This window comes from Papio anubis, chromosome 8 (assembly GCF_008728515.1).
Source record: "Papio anubis isolate 15944 chromosome 8, Panubis1.0, whole genome shotgun sequence".
In the NCBI taxonomy this organism is placed as follows: Eukaryota; Metazoa; Chordata; class Mammalia; order Primates; family Cercopithecidae; genus Papio; species Papio anubis.
In genome coordinates this window covers 108235516-108253856 of record NC_044983.1, presented here as the reverse complement: position 1 = coordinate 108253856, position 18341 = coordinate 108235516, and the positions used below count along the sequence as shown (strand labels likewise).

Sequence of the window (18341 nt, the reverse complement as noted above, 5' to 3'; positions counted from 1 at the left end):
ATTTAATAAAATGCCACTGTCTTCTGTGAGAGCCCCATGCAAACATGAAAGCAAATTATTGCTAATTAAAACAATGTTCTGCTAACTAATACTAAACATGTCTGTTTCTTCTTTTTCAAAGATAAATGTTCTGCATATCACATATTTTCACTATATATGTATAGCAAGGAAATATAATAATATATTTCAGCTATGTAACTTTTGAAATTATGTAATGAGGGATTCAATTTTTAAAGGAACTTCAAGCCAGGAAATGTTTTATGACTTTAAGTTATAGAAGCTCAGTGATAAAAGGACCAATTAAAGGTTACCTTTTCCAAATCTCCAACTGATACTTAAATTTCCTTCTACTACATCTATTTAATATGATCAATTTCCTAACATTAAAGGCCAATACCAACACTACATATACTACTTTCCAATCTGTCTTATCCCACCAATACCACATGTTCTCAAGTTACACTTAGAAAGTTTTTGTAACATAAAACATAAAGACAAATGCCTGTTACACCATAAAAGTTGGTATTGGAAACAAAATCCAGCTATGATTTATATGTGTGAATATATGGTTAATTTTTATAGTAGACATTTTAATTTAAATCTTTTCAAATAATGACTTTAGCTGATTAACATGAAAATTAGATGAGGTTTAAGTAAGACTCAATCAATATGATTTTCTTTTCGTAAGTTTTTAAATGCAATTTTGAATTTATATTGATCTTGAAGACAACAAACAACCTGGAAGACGCCACAGTGATAATCCACTACATGACTTGAAACTAATATAGGTTACAAAACAAAGTGGTTTTGCTAGAGTCCAGGGCTTACAACTAAATAAAGAGGGATTTGATTGCTGGCCTAATATTCTTCCCTGCCAGGCCTTTCCTGTATTGTAAAATATTTCTATTACACTAAGCAAAAAAGTCAAACCGAAAATGTAATGAAAATTTTTAAAAATGATTGAAAATTGTTTAGCATATGAAAGAAAAGAAAATGAATTGTGCATATGCTTATCAATCTTGCATTTAATGCTTTCTAAAATTATTACAGCATACATAGTTTTCCTGTATTTCATCTTGAGATTTGCAAATGAAAATGCTTCATCTTGGGCGTTCATTTTTAAAAATTACTTTCTCCTTTCCTCCCATCGTAGTTCATGATCAATAAAGGGAATTCTCCCAACAAAATACCTTTAGTTAAAAGACTCAGAATTAACAGTATCGTATATATTCATTCATGCACTCATACAAATATGACATGCACTTTGGGAGGCTGAGGCAGGTGGATCATTTGAGGTCAAGAGTTCGAGACCAGCGTGGCCAACATGGTGAAACCCTGTCTCTACTAAAATACAAAAATTATCTGGGCACGGTGGTGCGTGCCTGTAACCCCAACTACTTGTGCCTGTAGCAGGAGAATTGCTTGAACCTGGGAGGCGGAGGTTGCAGTGAGCCGATATCATGCCACTGCACTCCAGCCTGGGCAACAGAGTGAGACTCCTCAAAAAACAAACAAACAAAAAACAGGACCCGGCGCGGTGGCTCATGCCGTTTTCCAGCACTTTGGGAGGCCAAGGCAGGCGGTTCACCTGACAGGAGTTTCAGCCAGCCTGGCCAACATGGCGAAATCCCGTCTCTACTAAAAGTACGAAAATTAGCCGGGTGTGGCACACGCCTGTAATACCAGCTACTCGGGGGGCTGAAGCAGGGGAACTGCCTGAATCCGGGGGACGGAGGTTCCAGTGAGCCGAGATCGCGCCACTGCACTCCAGCCTGGGCGACCGAGCTATACTCATTCTCAAAACAATCAATCAAACAAAAATATGACATGAGCAAAATATTTTTTCTGCCTTTTTGAGGAGCTTACCGTACAGTGGAGGCAATTGCCACACGACACACTGTCTAAACGTTTTCCTTAACCTATATAAAATACCATTATTTATTTTAACATTAACTCTATAATAAATTTTACATGCTTATTACTGAAATGCATCAGGTTAAAAAGTCAGGTTAATTTTCTAAGTTAAATATGGTCATCATAAGCACTCATTACTTGATGACAAGTCAAGACTTATGCCATGTATCTTTTATGGATGGTGAAAGCTATATTTTTATGGCATATATTGTAATATTAAATAACTAATAAATGATTTATCCTTTTAATTTATTCATTAGGAGATATATATTATTCTTTCTATTAAAAATATAAACAGCTAAAGTATTTGTTTTCTGTTTAACATATTTTATAGTTTTTGTGAATTTAAATTTTATGTTATTAATTCACACTTTGTCATGTCCAAAGATGGATATTCTCCTCAACTTTCATCTTCTGCATCTGTATTACAATTATTATAATTTTTATTTAAGAAAAATAGATTTATCATTATTCAAGATAAATTGACATATAGATGCTTATAAAAGAGAAAACTAAGGTGCTTTTAGAAGCAGGAAAAACCTTACCCAACCAAATAATTAAATCGAGGTACTTGTAAGTAGGCATGTTAATCTGTCCCCTTCTACACACACTGCCACTTCCCCCCAGTATTAGTAACTTATTATTTACAACTTTGAACTCTTTGATCTGTAGGATTTTATTCTTTTGCCGTTTTCTCCTTTGGTCTGATAATCTTTTCATTTAGTTTTCTTTATTCTTTTTGAAATCCAGACTTGTGTTAAAATCACCATGAAATCTTCAGATCTATTTGTAACACTTACGAAGTCAAATCTTATAATGCAGAGAAAAGTAGAGGTAGATTCCTACTTATAATTCATGTTTCCAACAGAAAAATCTAGAATTATGCCAGAAAATACAAAATGCAAATTTTGTTAAAAAGTATTTTAAGACAGCAGAAAATTCACATGTGACAAAACTAAATTTAGAGCAGCTGAACACTTCAGAAGAATTAAACTTTAGGTTACCATGGGGGTGGGGCTGGAGGTAGAAGAGAATCGCAACAAAAAGCGTCACTTGGGAGGGATGTAGTCATTTTTTCACCATAAATAAGGATTCACAATTGAAGAATCTTAGAACTATAAAGAGAGAGGCCATCTAGTCTTAGCTGCTTATTTAAGAGAATAAAGCAGGTAAAAAGGCAGATTCTTGTCCAAAATCCCACAACTAATGTTTACTAAGAATCAGTCTTATAAATCCTGCTCCAAAGATAATATACCTCTTTTTAAAAATATATTCTGTGTGTATAGATAGTTCATATCTTATATTCACATAAACCACCAGGCCCTTTCTCTACTATCCTACTTTTGAAGTTATTAACAAGAAAAAATTACCTTAAAATGTTTCATAAACCAATAAATATCCATGATTTGAACTAATTGCGTAGAATGACATTCAGAAATAGTGAAGCAGTAATTTTAAACCATCTAACAAAAATCTTTTTTGCTTTTTTAAAAATTTATAACATGAAGAAAACCTAATTGCATAACATTTAAGGAAACCTAGTAAAAAGTAATATGTAAAGAGTTCCACACTGTAACTGAGCAGGTTAATTATATTTCTTGTTTACACTAAGTTTTGTAAAAGACAATAATTGAGGTAGGGAAGGGTGATGAGGAGTGATTGGTCAATGGGGACAAAATTACAGTAAGATAGAAGGATAAGAAGACAAATTCTAGCATTTGATAGCACAATAGGGCAACTATATTTAACAGTATCTTATATTTCAAAATAGCTGGAAGATTTGGAATGTTTTCAACACAAAGAAATAATAGATATTTGCAGTGATGAATATACCAATTACTCAGATTAGATCATTACACATTGTATGCTTATATCAAAATATCCTATGTATCCCATAAATATGTACAACTACTATATCTAAAGATAGTAGTGAGATATTTTTGATGGGCTCCAAATAACTGTAGTTCACTTTCATACATAGTGTCAAAAGCAATGATAATGAATAGAAATGATTGACAGAAATATTAAAATATGTTTTAAATTTTTCTAATTAAGTCATATTCTTAAATGTGTCTTAACATTTCAAATAGGCTAAATTTTTAGGAAATTTATTTTAAAGAACAAACCTATTAAATCCTTCCCACTATTCTAATATTCCAGCATTTTTACTTTGCTAGTTTAATTTATTCCATAAAAGTTGATGAATTCAAGTGGTTTATGATAAACTGCTGAGATTTCACTTTTATATAAAAATTTGGACAGTTTAAAAAAACACAGTTTGAAAAATATGTATATGCAGGATTTTCCCTGTGGAATTTTTAAAATCCTTTTACACTGCTTAGTGTTTTACTACTAAGTGATTATATTGCTTTAAAAAAATTCTTCTGGGTACTATATCAGGCTTAAGAAAATGGTTTCTTTATCTTGCATAATTCCATGCTAACAAAATTTGTTAACTTGAATTTCATTTTAAAATTGTATTTCCTGATACATGTTTTTGTTTGTTTTCTTAACTAGTGAAAAAGGCCATAGATTTTAAATCTAGAGGATTTAAATTGTTTCCAGGGAAAGACAACAGCAACAAGTTTTCTATCTGTGAGTGTACTTCTTTTTTGTTACTTTCTCTAGTGCAAGAGTGAAGTTTGTGGTGTCTGTGTTGTTTGTATGTGTTTTACAAAATATTTGTGTATTTACCAAATTAACTGCATTAATATCTGTATAACATGCATGATGATTATTCAATATTTTATATTTAAATGTGTATTGAGTTAATGGATTAACATGGCAAACTCCCAGCCTCAGGTTATTTTTGATAAAGTTTCTTTTATAGTTCAAGATGTAAAAATATTCTTTTAATCTTAAATCTTGAGGACACTCAAGTTTAGTTCTAGAAGGTGAGGCGAAAGTGAGTAAGATTTCTAAAATTGGCGGTTTCTTGTAGGAATTCTTGATTGACTATATCTTAATTTCAACGTAAGTGTTTTTCTAAGAAAGATTACTTTTAAAATAGCAATTTTTATTTAAGAGAAAACATTCTTAATTTGAGCTAATTTACATAAACCTATGAAATCAAATATTTTATAAAATGATTAATTATTGCTATTCACTTTTTGAAAATCTTATAAAATGGCCTGAAGTACACAATTTTACTTACAAAATCAGGGCTTCATGTAACCTCTGAAGTTCATCCCAAAATCTCAGATTAAGAATCACTGAATTAGAACATTCATTTAACTTACCATAACCAAACATGACTTTTTTTAGTAGAGCTACATATTTTTGTAGTAAAATTTAATAGCAGTTGCTGGAAATTGTCAACAATACTGTTGCATATTAGAAACCTTGAAACAAGCCATTTATGACACAATACCTGACTTCCAAAATAACATTGCTAATATATGAGTAGTTATTTCAAATTTCATACATATTGTTACTGTTCATTCTTCAACAAGAGCATATTTTTTAATTTTATTTTTCTTCAGTTCCAAATCACCTCATGAAATAAATTTATAATTATTTCTTTAACAAAAATCATTTATTATAGCTATATCAAAAAGGACTTTGCCTAAGTGTTTATTATTGACTTGTACATATAAACAGTAATTGACAAAAATTGAGCAGTTATGTCAATTATCGAGAAACAAACTTGGAGTCTTATGTTATAAAATATTTGATGGTGTCATAATTTTCAAATGTGATTTTTACATTTTATCAGTTAGACTTGAGAATACAAATCCAAAACCAGAAGAGATATCACTAGGAAATCGTTGATCCGGTTGGGTTACCTGTTTAAAAAGCACTAAACAGCTAATTTCAAAGGGTTTGGTTGTATAATTAATACTTCTTCATGTATTTTGGGGGCTAAAAACATTTTCAAGATTGATACTGTCAGTTTTTAAGGAAAATAAGCAATTCTACAATATGACATATATAAATTATTCAACACATTTTTGAGAGAAAGACATATTTTCTATAATAACAAGTATAAATTTAAGAAATTGCCAAGTGAGATGACTCTTACATACCAAATTCTTCAGGTCATCATGAAATAAAAGTTAAATGCTAGCAAAATTAAATATTATGTTTACTACACTTTTTCTAATATTTCGTGTGGCCAATATATTTATTTCTGAATTCTATGTAGAATTAAAACGTATTAGAATGGCTTACCCTCTTCTCATTTTGTCTACACTTGTGTTATTTGACACGTTGCATGGTTCAGACTTCCAAATATTCAGGAAAATTCAGGCTATTTGTGCTAAGAGATCTAGGATTTATCAAGGCATTGTAAGGTGTATGTAACTCTGTATCCCTGTTGGTATATTGCCTTAGTGGAAATATATATTATTTTCACTTTTCCTGTACATGGGTTATGAAGGTGAACAAAAAGGGAATTTAGACATGGCTGTATATCTAGGGAAAAAATTCTAATAAAAATATCTCATTTAAGAAATATTTGCTTTGAGACAGGCAAAAAGTTAATATGAGGCAAAAATGTTAATTTGCTCCATAATTTTAAAATAAGTTTTGCATTTATTCATTGTATTTTCTATAAAAATATTTGTAAGTACTCTTGCTTTTTCATTTTTTGAAGATAAGTAATTCTCACTTCAAAATATTTTTTGCAAATTTACTATCATTATAAAATAGCAAACCAACATTATTTTGAATTTCATTTTACTATAATTTGTTTCTAAAGTATTTAATAACTCATTTAAAAAATATATTCTTTCATGGTTGTTTGCAGTAGAGTTATATTGTTTTAAATTGTATCATGATTATATATCTATTTCAAGTACATATTCACATATTCATCTCTTTAACATTATTTATTCAACCTAGGACAAAATAATTAAAAAGAAAGACAGTTTTTATCTGACATTCATCTTTAAAATAAAAAAAATAAATAAATAAAGCTTGTGTTCTTTGAAAAAATGATCAATTCTATGATAGGCACGGCCCAAAGTCAGTGTAAGCACAGAGGACATCGAATACCCAGACTGCCAAAGTATGTGTGTATTTGAAGGTCTCATAATGGCACCTTTAGATTTTAAATAAGAAATTAATTAACAAGAGATTCGGGAAGCTCCAATAGTGTTCATGGGCAGAGTTTGGTTGTTTAAATGGCTGATTCAGATTTTTTTTTTTTTTCAGTTTTTACACCTGAACTCTAAATTGCCCCTATCTACCCCTTGTTCTTTTTCAAAAATTGATTTCACCAAGAAAAGAAACTATGGATTTTAAAAAAATTAAATTAAATATAAAAGGTTTTATATTTTTACAATGTTAAAATTAATGAACTAGTAGTCTTTCCAAATTTTTTAGTAGGCTCCTCTAGAATATTATTGTGGAAATATGAGGAAACTGTGAATCTGCCATAAATGGTTGTGTTTTCTTTCCTATTCTTCAAATCCACACTTTTATTCATTCATATTATCCACTCATTCCACAGTTCCTCCATGGCAGCACTATGCTAGACTAAGAAGGCAAAATAGTGAATAAAATATATTTTCAACCCTCAAGGATTCAATATTTTACTGGGAAGCTAAATTAGTTAAGACAAAACCCTTTGTAGAATATGAAGTGTTTTAGTATAAAAATAACAACACAGCGTTGATACCAATGATGTTTGAGTTCAGAAAAAGATCCAAAGCACTTGATATTGTAAGTTGAAATAAATATTTCAATCTAATTTTTAAAAATCTGAGAAAAGTGACAATGTAAGCAGCTGGAAGAGGTAATGTGGAGGTGAATTTTAGTCAGAGTCCACTTATTTGTATCTTTAGGGTATATTATGGGCTATATAAAATCAGAAGCCATAAGAAAACATGCTTACTCACACTATTCATGTAATTAAACTTTTAAAGAACATTCATATTCTTAAAATGATGCAAGTTGCTATGCAAATTAAAATAAGTATGAGTGATAAATCTGTCCAGTTGCATCAATGGCATTGTGAAATGAAAGGAGATGATTGAATGAATACTAACTTCAGTTAATTGTCTTGGCACCACTTAGCTATGGGAAATTCTGAAATATAAAAATATCAAAAGAAATGAAAGATTGTACTTTTTTCTTAATTTAAACAATTTTTAAATATTTACAATTAAAGAACATTAAATACACGTACCATGCAGAAGCTCTCTCATTATCCTTACATTTTAAATTAGAGAGTTTTTCCACTTGCAGATGTCCAGAAATGGTGGTTTAAATGACACTTTCAAGCAGACAGAAATAACTTGACAATTAAAATAATAAGAACTGGGATTAATTAGGTGAAAGTGGTGAAATTATACACATGCTCTGCATTTTAAGGTAAAATGTTTGGGAAAATGTTTTGAATTGTAGTTAATGATATAGTTTCTGCCTTGTCAAACTTTTTGAGCAGCTATAGAGCTCCGGGTTAAAAGTAGAATTTCTCGAATCAGACTGCCTGAGTTTAAATATAGATTCCCATTAACTAGCAATATGACTTTGGACATATTTCTTAACCTCGCCAAGACTCAGTTTTCTCACCTGTAGGAGGCGTAAAATAATAGTAGTCACTCCTAAAATGGTTGTGAGAACTAAATGGGGTGACACACGTAAAGTATGTAGAATAGTTCTGGACCTATAGTATGATGTGAGTGTTAACTATCATTTAAATTCATATAAAATATTTAACAAAATTTTATTTTGATACAAAATGATAGTGAAATGTTAAAAAATGGGATTTTTCTTATTTTTATTTTCTAATAATGTATTCACAAGCTGCTTGTTCATTACCCTATAATCTGTGTTACATGCCATAATACAAAAAAGCAGTTAAGCTTAAGTCATGCCACCTCTTTTCCTCATTTCCACCGCACATTTAAAAACTCACATTTTAATAAACATATGCTACAATATTTCCAAAAGCCTTTTAAAGATTGGAAAGAGGATATTTTTTCATAGAAAATGATCAGTCCTTTGACAACAAATATAAGGTGGTATTGTCAATCAAACAACTAGGACATATTTATTGAAAATATATTAAATAGGTATATTAAAATAAGTATGTTTTTTCTCCATTTTTATCAAATATATAATCTTTTTCTATAGATGACTAAAGGTATATGAAGCTATTAATTCATAATATGTTAAGGTAATTTTTAATTAAATAAAACATTGTCCAAATGAAATACTTCAAGTTATTTAAAAAGATAAATTAGAATAACATGGAAAAAATGAGTGATTATCTTTTGGAAAAATTGGGACTTAAGCTAAATCTTGAATATTAGATAGGGCTTTGATAGCTAAAGGGGAGGGAAAGGAAAACATGGAGACATGGAGAAAACACAAATGTGTGGAGTCAGTATGTTCAGCAAATTGCAGAACAGCGAACAGACAACGGAATTTCAGTGATGGATGCATGTTAGTGACTAGTGAAAAATAAAATTGATGCAGTAGAAAATCCAGAATAAGTGGAGATTTGAGCAGTAATAAAAACTGTGTTTTAGAAAGTTTAGTCCTCCTCTGGTATTCAAGATGTATTGGAGATGGATGAAAATGAAGTCACAAAAGCATCAAAGTGATTAGGTTGAATTTGAGAAGATAGATTAGATGACAATGGAAACTTTGGTAGATAATTAAATAGGCCTTTGAAAAATTGAGAAAGGAACTTCAAAAAGATTAGAAGTCATTAGCAAACAGGTCATTCTGTCAAGGCAGGAGGGAAATTCAAATATAGAGAGTTGCGAACTGATGCCTTTGAATTTGTCTGCTGTAGTAGAATCAGCAAAAGTAAGACTGGCCAAAAAACCCAGAAAGGTAAAGAGAGATTGTATAGCAAGTTAGAGAATCAGAAAAGCACAAATATCCTATGATATGAATTAGTGAGCTGTAATACAGTTGGCAAGAAGGACATCATTGGTAATACTAAGAAAATTATTTTTTTTAAGTGATGGAAGCACATGAAAAATCCTATGTTTAATTTAGAAAATGACAACTTTACCACAACCATAACTGTTGAGCAGGCATCTGATAGCTATCTTCTTATCTGATGAATCAATTTGAATTAAATAAATTAAATTATATTCAGCAGTCCAGGGGTTCTCAATTTTGACTTTATATTAGAATTACCTTGAGAGTTAGTATTAATTTTAAAATGGCTCACACCTACAACCCCAGCACTTTGGCACCTTGGATGACCAAGGCAAGAGGATGGCTTAATCCAGGAGTCCAAAGCTACAGTGAGCTATGATTGTGCTGCTGCATGCCAGCATGGATGACAAAGCAAGACTCTTTAAAATAAAAACCAAAAACTCCCAAAAAACTGATGCCTAGATTTATTGCATTAGAATATCTAAAGGTAGAAGTAGTCATCTTTATTCTTTTAAGAAAGATCTACCTGTGTCTTCAGTTCACAGTGTAGGATAACAAACATTGGATGGTTTAGAATTTTTTTCTCTCTGGAATCTCTGCGTAGGCACTGCTTTTTCTTAAAAAGAGCAGGTAAATTGATAAAAATGTAAAATAAGAGAATTTATCCTCCAATTCACTTTAAGATTGAATTTATTAAACACTATCACTCAAAATTTCATTACTATCTGATTGAATAATAAAAATCTAACTTGGGGATTTAGTTATCCAATGTGGTAGCATTCACTGAAAATAGTAATACATCTTTGACTTTCTGTTTTGAAGAAACTGCTGAAATGTGTAAAAAAGCTAAATAAATCATATTCATGGAAGTTGCTTGAGGGTAAAGCTATTGTTTTGGTTTACACCATTATGTAATAATTTAAAGGAGTACCTAGTAATTTGCACCACTGTTGTATTTTAATGCTGGCAGATCAAATTGCTTTATCGTATACCAAATAAGAAGTGTTAGAACTCTGAACTTTTTTCATACATATTTTTTATTACACCTTCAGAAATAATAAGCATCCAAATAACACTATCATAACTGGTGGTTGACTTCTTTGTTGCCAATGATTAATGAAAGCTCTGAACACTGATACCCTGAGAATGTGTTTCCAGATATTTTCCAATTTGATAGAAACTAAAAAAAAAAGTGATAAATATTAATGTGTTAATATGCAGACTAGTAAAAGTTATTGAATATGAACAGCAAATTTATTTTCTTATTAGTTCATAAAATGATTTAGCCTACTTTATTGGTTTATAAAATTGTAGTTGAACAAATACTTAAATGACAGTGATTATAGTGACAAAATATAAGAATGCATTTTATGTATATGTTAAAATTAATATCATCAACTTTCTAATCACATATATTTGTTTCTTTTTTCTTTTTTCCCCTGCTATTGCAGTAAATGAGGGAGGTATTAAAACAGCTTCCAATTTATGCCCAGATCCAGGAGAACCAGAAAATGGGAAGAGAATCGGATCAGATTTTAGGTAATATTTTAAAATATTGACTTCATTATTTATCTTGTCAAGGTTTATTTTAATTTAAATGTTTAAAATAGCTAATAATATAAAGAAGAAGTCTTGGCGTCATCAAACTGCATTTTATCAATGTATTATTATTAATAATATTTAATTATTTTAAAGGGATTAGTTAAGTAATACATTAACTCTATTAGAACACTTTTTTTAGTTTAAATGATTAATTTCTCATCATGTAGTAAGTGAAAAATCATGGGATTTAGATTTTAAAGACATAACTTTGAGTTCCAATTTTGCTACTTATTAGTTGTCTGATATTGGGTAAGTTGTTCTATCCTGTTTGCCTGAGTTTCTTCTTCTGCAACATGTAAATCATATTTACCACATATAATAGTGAGTTTCAAATGAGGCAATGCCTGTAAAATCTTCCAGCAGATGTTCTATAAACACCTTATTTGTATTGTGTAATTCTAACTGGAGTAGAAGTTTGATGTCCATCATAAATTAGTATTAATTTTATTAATTTAAAATTAAGTTAACAGATAACCTAGAGAATTTATGTAATATACTGTGGCAGCCATTAATTTACATAACTATCAAATAATGCTTTTTAATAAACTTGAGTTTTTCTTAGTCCTCTATATTTTACAAATAAAAGATTACAAAAAGCCTATCAAAATGTTAAATAATAATCTCACGAAAACTCACAAATACCTATTTTTTCAATGTTATTGAAAATTGGAAATTTTTATTTTTCAATTATTGATGCTAATGTTTATAGTTACAGGTACCACATATTTTTTATTTTTACTTATTAATATTATTTGTATAAAGCACAAATGATACTCTAAAGAATATCCCTATGAAGAAAAAAAAATAGTTCTTAGAATATAGACCTATAATAAATTTTCCCCATGGATTTTTCAGAATAACTTAAAGTTACATTTTGCTATACAATAATACAGTTTCCACACAAACACAATTGTAATTTTCTAAAATGTTTACGTAACTTTAACCACTCTCAAAACTTAATACAGATAATAGTATTTGAAGAAACACACTAAAGAGAAATTCAAAAGATTTGGGGACTGGTCAGACTTTGACCTATTTTACTAATTTTATTAAAATTAACTAAATCTTTGAGTCTTAATGACTAATGATTATATCTTATAGACCACAAAGTGATAAGCAATTAAATATTTCTTTTTCCCAAGTATTTTTTATTTCTTATAAAATCTTATAAGCACTTACTATTTTATCCCTATATTTTAAATGAGAAAACTGAAGTTTGTTTATCTGGCTAATAATTTGATGGAACTGGGATTTGAACTCTTTACTTGCAGACTCCAAAACCTGACGTTTTAATCACTATATTATAATGTATTATGCTTTAAAGTCAAACAAATTTCATTCAGATTATATCCCTGAAATAAATTATCTTGTCTTCTGCAAGAGTTAGTTTCCTCAGTTCTAAAATTGAGAATAATAATGTATATCTTATTTGGTTGAGGAGAAGATCACATGAGATAACTTATGCCTCATAGTAATCACAGAGCTTTTGACAAAATTAGTACTCTATTAATAAAACCTGCTATTACAAAATAGCATGTACAATATTACTGATGACATTAATATTTACTTGGTCCAATGACTTGCAAATTAGATTAATGATTTACTAGAAATCAACTTAAAAATAATAAAATGTGATAGTAATATAATGAGCTATATTACCTTCAAGTGCAATAGATTTCAAGCCATTCAGATGTAATCACAAATTTAGAAAACTACTCAGAAGTCAAAAAGAAAATAGTAAGATTCTATGACAGAGAATAAAGATGTCTCAAGGTGTGTACCCACATAATTTAAGAAGGTCCTACTCCCATGGATATTGGAAGAGTATATGTGTCCCACCAGCAGGGAAGGAATAGCCCGAAAAGAAAGTGCTTGATGACCTGTTTCACAAAATAGAGTTCAGTGAAACTCAATTATAGAGCGTAAATAGGAGAAAAGCATAGAATTAAGTAAAGGAAATAAAGAGAAACCAAATATTTGCGGCACAGAAAGTAAATCGGCAGCCATTCAGCCTAATATGGATTGAAGATATGCTTTGTTTTAAATACATAGTGGTTTTTTTTTTTAATGGAGGCAACATTTAAAACTCAGAAAATTATACAAACACACACACACACACACATTTCGGTATTCTCTTATTATATTTGGCAACTTAAACCTGCATACTTTTTAGAGTAACATCTGCTCAGAACCAATTAACAACTTCTCTCTCTAGGCTGGGCAGGATCTCCCTGGCTTGCCATGTGTACACATAGGCTTCCTTACTCATTTAGCTCACCTGCCTGTGAAGGGAAGTTGTAAAGATTTGTAAGTGACCTGATCCAATTTACATGTTCAGTAGATCAGGCTTTCTATTTTAGCTCAGGGATTGAAGAAAACCTAAATTTTAGTTAGCCTTCTTCAGTAGCCTAGGTGAAAGACAGTGGAGATTTGGACTATGGCGGTTGGCAGGGAACGAGACAGATTCAAGATATCTTTTGAAGATGAAAGCTTTAATATCCCATGAAAATTTGATGTGGAGAGTAAGAAAAATGAAATAATTAAGGATTAGGCTCAATTTTCAGGGTTTGAACAATGTGAGGATGGAATAAATTATAATGTTTAATAAAGTGTGAACATTCAGAGATTTCTGGCGAAAAATTGAGAGTTCAGTTTTGAAGTTGTACATTTTAGAAGATTTAGAGATTTCTAGGCAGATATGTTAAGTGATTAGTTGAACATAATTGAAATTCAGAGATATCAGGGAACTATAGGCATATACATATTATAAAAAATATTAAACATCATTTTCTTTAAAAAATTATGTGTAGATAACATCACTTTAAATAAGTAGAAAGACAAGAGAACTTGTAATGTGATCTCAAATATCTATTTGGCAAACTGATAGAATACAAAGAGCTGCCAAATCCTGCTCATGAGAGACCAGAGGAATATGACAATACCTAAAAGCGTAACTGAAGTAAAAGAAGTCTTTTAAAGGGCAAACAGGGACTATTGAAAAATTGAGCATGGAGGACAGAAGACTATCTTTTGAATTTGACAACATGAAGGTTGTTGACAGGAGTGATTTCAGTGGAATGACAGAGGTTGAAAATCAACTTTAAAATGCTGAAGAGTGAATAAAGACAGTTCAGATAGTTTACAGCTTGGTGACATCAAGTTATATAAACCAGGGAAATAATGGGGCATTTATGTAGTCATTAGGAAATCAAGAGACTTTATTTTTAGAGAATCAAGAGACCAAAGCATGTTTATTAGTTGATGTAAATAATTCTATAGAGAGAAATCTATTGGTGGCATTGAAAGAGAGGGTAGAGGTAAAGAAACATAATTTTGTAGGAGAAAATAAATGGGATCCCAAGGACAGGTAGTGTGGAATTATTTTCAATCTAATAGAAAGGAAGATAGAGAAGTGGAGAAGAGATATTGCTAGGCCTACATATTTTGTGATGGGAAGGTGAGAAAGCTCATGTTTAATACTTTTACATTAGTAATGCTGCGTCTAGCAAGGCCATCAAATGAAAATGTGTGTATAAGGAGATGAGGATGGATGGGAGAGAAAATTTAAGACTGAGGGAAAAATGAAAAATAGTTTTTTACCAAGAGTGGGAAAGCAAGCTTGATGTAGAAATGTTGCCTTGCTAAGTAAGTTTGAGTGCCTTTTTGAGATTGATGATAATGAATCTGCTTGGTTTTATAATTTCTACCTAGTATTACTGAACTTCCTAGGTACAAACATAAAAAGGATTGTGCAAAGGTATGATAAAGCTCAGTGCATTTGGGAATGTGCTAATAATTCTTTCAGGCATACAGATTAGAAACATGGATCGGGAGCAAAGAAATCTTCAAGTAGAGGTATAAACTGGGGGACTTTTAAAAGGAGAGTGGATCAGTTTCAGGTCAAGGTCGGTTTCAGAAGCAGAAGTGGAAGTATTTGTAGACTCATCGGTTTCAAAGGGGGAAAAATAACTTTGTATGTATTTCAAAAATGTAATACAAAAGTTATTCTCATATAAGATATGGAAACCACCCCAAAGAATAAAACATGGAAAGCTTGTAAAGGAATAAAAATAACAGACAAAAGATAAATCAATTTGTTACGAAGTAAGGTACTTTTAGTCAGGGCTTAAATTAACAGTTACATCCTTTCTTGGGCCCTTATCATCTCAAAGGAACATTAGATTGTGATTACTCAGTGAATTACTGCCTCCATTTATGAAAGCCACACTGGTTTTTGGATAGAATTACCAGTCTCTGCCCCTGAAAATTCAAAAGAACTCATGGCAAGTTCTCCTGGTGCCCTATCCAAGTGAAATTTCAGTTCGTTCATAAAACATCAAAAGTATAATCAACAAAAAAAGATAAGTCATACTTCATTAAAATTAAAACATCTGCTCTGTAAAAGCACTGTGAAGACAAAGAAAGAACATGCCACAGATTAGAAAAAAATGTGCAAATTACATATCTAATTAAAATATATTCCGTGTGTTAAATATGGAAAAATTGCTTACAATTTAACAATAAGAAAACAAACAACTCAGTTACACAATAGGCAAAACATCAAAACAGAATTCTCACCAAAGAAGATATATGAGACGGCAAATAGACATATAAACAAAGCTCATTATCATATGTAATTAGGGAACTTCAAATTAATATGACAACCAGAAACGATTACATAACTATTAAAATAGCTAAAGTCTAAAGCTCTGACAACACAAATGCTGCCGAGAAAGTGAAAGAACAGGAATACTCATGTACTGCTGGTGGGAATGCAAAATAATAAAGCCACTTTGGAAGACATTCTGACAGCTTTTTAATTTAATTTAATTTAATTTATTATTTTTAAACTTTTAGTTTCAGGGGTATACATACAAGTTGTTATACAGGTAGATTGTATGTCACAGGGATTTAAAGTGTACAGATTATATTTTGTCACCCAGGTAATATGCATAATGTCCAGTAAGTAGTTTTTTGATTCTCACCCTTCTCTCACCCTCCAACCTCAAGTAGGCCCCAGTGTCTGTTGTTGCCTTCTTTCTATCCATGTATACTCAATGTTTAGTCCCCACTTGTAAGTGAGAACACTTCGAATTTGGTTTTCTATTCCTGTTAGTTTGCTTAGGATCATCGCCTCCAGCTTCATCCATATTGCTTCAAAGGACATGAACTCATTGTTTTTTTGGCTGCATAGTATTTCATGGTATATATGTAACATATTTTCTTTATCCAGTCTATCACTAATGAACATTTTGGTTGATTCTATGTCTTTGCTATTGTGAATAGTGCTGCAGTGAACATACCTGCGCATGTGTCTTTATGGTAGAATGATTTATTTTCCTTTGGGTATATACCCAATAATGGTATTGCTGGGTTGAATGGTAGTTCTAAGTTCTTTGAGAAATTGCAAAACTGCTTTCCACAGTGGATGAACTAATTTACACTCACACCAGCTGGTGACAGTTGTTTTTTGTTTTTGTTTGTTTTTTTAACCAAACATGGGCTTACCAACAATTATGTTCCTAGGTAAAATTTTAACTATAAGACATTCTGGAAAAGACAAAACTACAGAGACAGTTAAAAAAAAAAAAATTCACTGGTTGTCAGGAGTTCAGGGGGATGAAGTGAGGGATGAATAGAGGGTGCACAGGGGACATATAAAGGCAGTGAATCTATTCTGTCTAATACTGTAATAGTGAATAATGACACTATGTATTTGTCAAAACCCATAGAACACAAAGAGTGAACCCTAATGTAAACTATAAACTTTAATTAATTAAATATTTTAATATTAATTCATTCATTGAAAAAGAAATGTACCATGCTAGTAAAGTAATATTAATAATGGGAGAAACTGTGTTACGTTGGGGAGAGAGGGGTTGTGTTTGAGAGCCCTCTGTACTCTCTGTGATTATTTTATAAACCTGAAAATTCTCTAGGAAATGAAGTCTATTAAAATTTAAAATAAAGACATACATGTGATTTCATATTATATTTTTAACTAAGTGATATGTATGCACATATACATATGTTATTTTAATGATAATATATTACTAAAATCTTTATCTAGAATGCATGTTACAACCTCAGATATTTACTGTTTCATGATTTTCCTAACATTGCAGTAATCTCTGAATGAAAACTTTAGGGATAAAAGAGATATTTCAATTATGAAGAGATGCAGAAGAGATAAGAGTAGTTCTCTCATCTGCATTTGCATGGGTATTATCTTAGATAATCGTTTATTTACACATTTTTAGAAAATTGTGATGTCAGTTTTACAAGCTGCCAATTTTTCTCCTTCTCATCCACAGTTTCCATCTATAACATCTACAACAATGTGTTTTTCCAACTTTAACACCAGCAGAGCTTTCCTGTCGCCTACTTATGCAAAAAATACTCAGTGTTGGCATTCAAAATGCTTCAAAATATCCCCAATCTTCCCTTCATATTTTGTGTGGTGACAAATTGTCCCACATAGTTGGCTTCAAATGTATCTGATTTTCCATGACTACTTAGTTCTGTTGTTTCTTCCTCCTAGAATGTTATATCTTAGCATTTTTTTGCCTGTGCTATCTTACACATTCTTCAAGTGCTCACTCAAAGTCCTCTTTTATAAAGTTTTTCTTATTTTTCCAATCAGTTACTATCTGGTTCTTAATTTCTTAGCATCATGTTTTCCTTCATTATAGTACCCAGATTTTTTTTTTCTTGTCTTTTAGAAACTTTTCTAAGTATAGGATCCTTGTAATCAGATATGAGTATTCATGTTTCTGTATGTGTGATGAAGAGAGCTCAATGCATGTAATTAATTGAATTGTTTAAAGCAGCAAAACTGCAGTTTAGAATTTTCCGTTAATTTTCTAATCACATGACTTTGTAGCAGGACTTCAAATTCATCGTATTAGTAAATGGCTTATAGATAGCAGTTGACAAAACAGAAACAGTTTTGTTTGCACGTAATCAATATTTTTATAATCACC

General features: G+C 30.8%; 1 protein-coding gene across 6 annotated transcripts in view; it reads left to right on the top strand.

Annotated features, from left to right (window-relative positions):
- CSMD3 (CUB and Sushi multiple domains 3) overlaps positions 1 to 18341 on the top strand; it is a 1287556-nt gene that overhangs the window by 551168 nt on the left and 718047 nt on the right. For 3 of the 6 annotated variants that reach the window (XM_021942876.2, XM_031650136.1, XM_031650137.1), the window contains 2 exons: positions 4432 to 4509; positions 11208 to 11295. In XM_021942876.2, the coding sequence (XP_021798568.2) occupies positions 4432 to 4509; positions 11208 to 11295 (166 nt within the window). The remainder of the gene's footprint in view (positions 1 to 4431; positions 4510 to 11207; positions 11296 to 18341) is intronic. The other 3 variants (XM_031650139.1, XM_031650138.1, XM_031650135.1) reach the window with 1 other exon arrangement.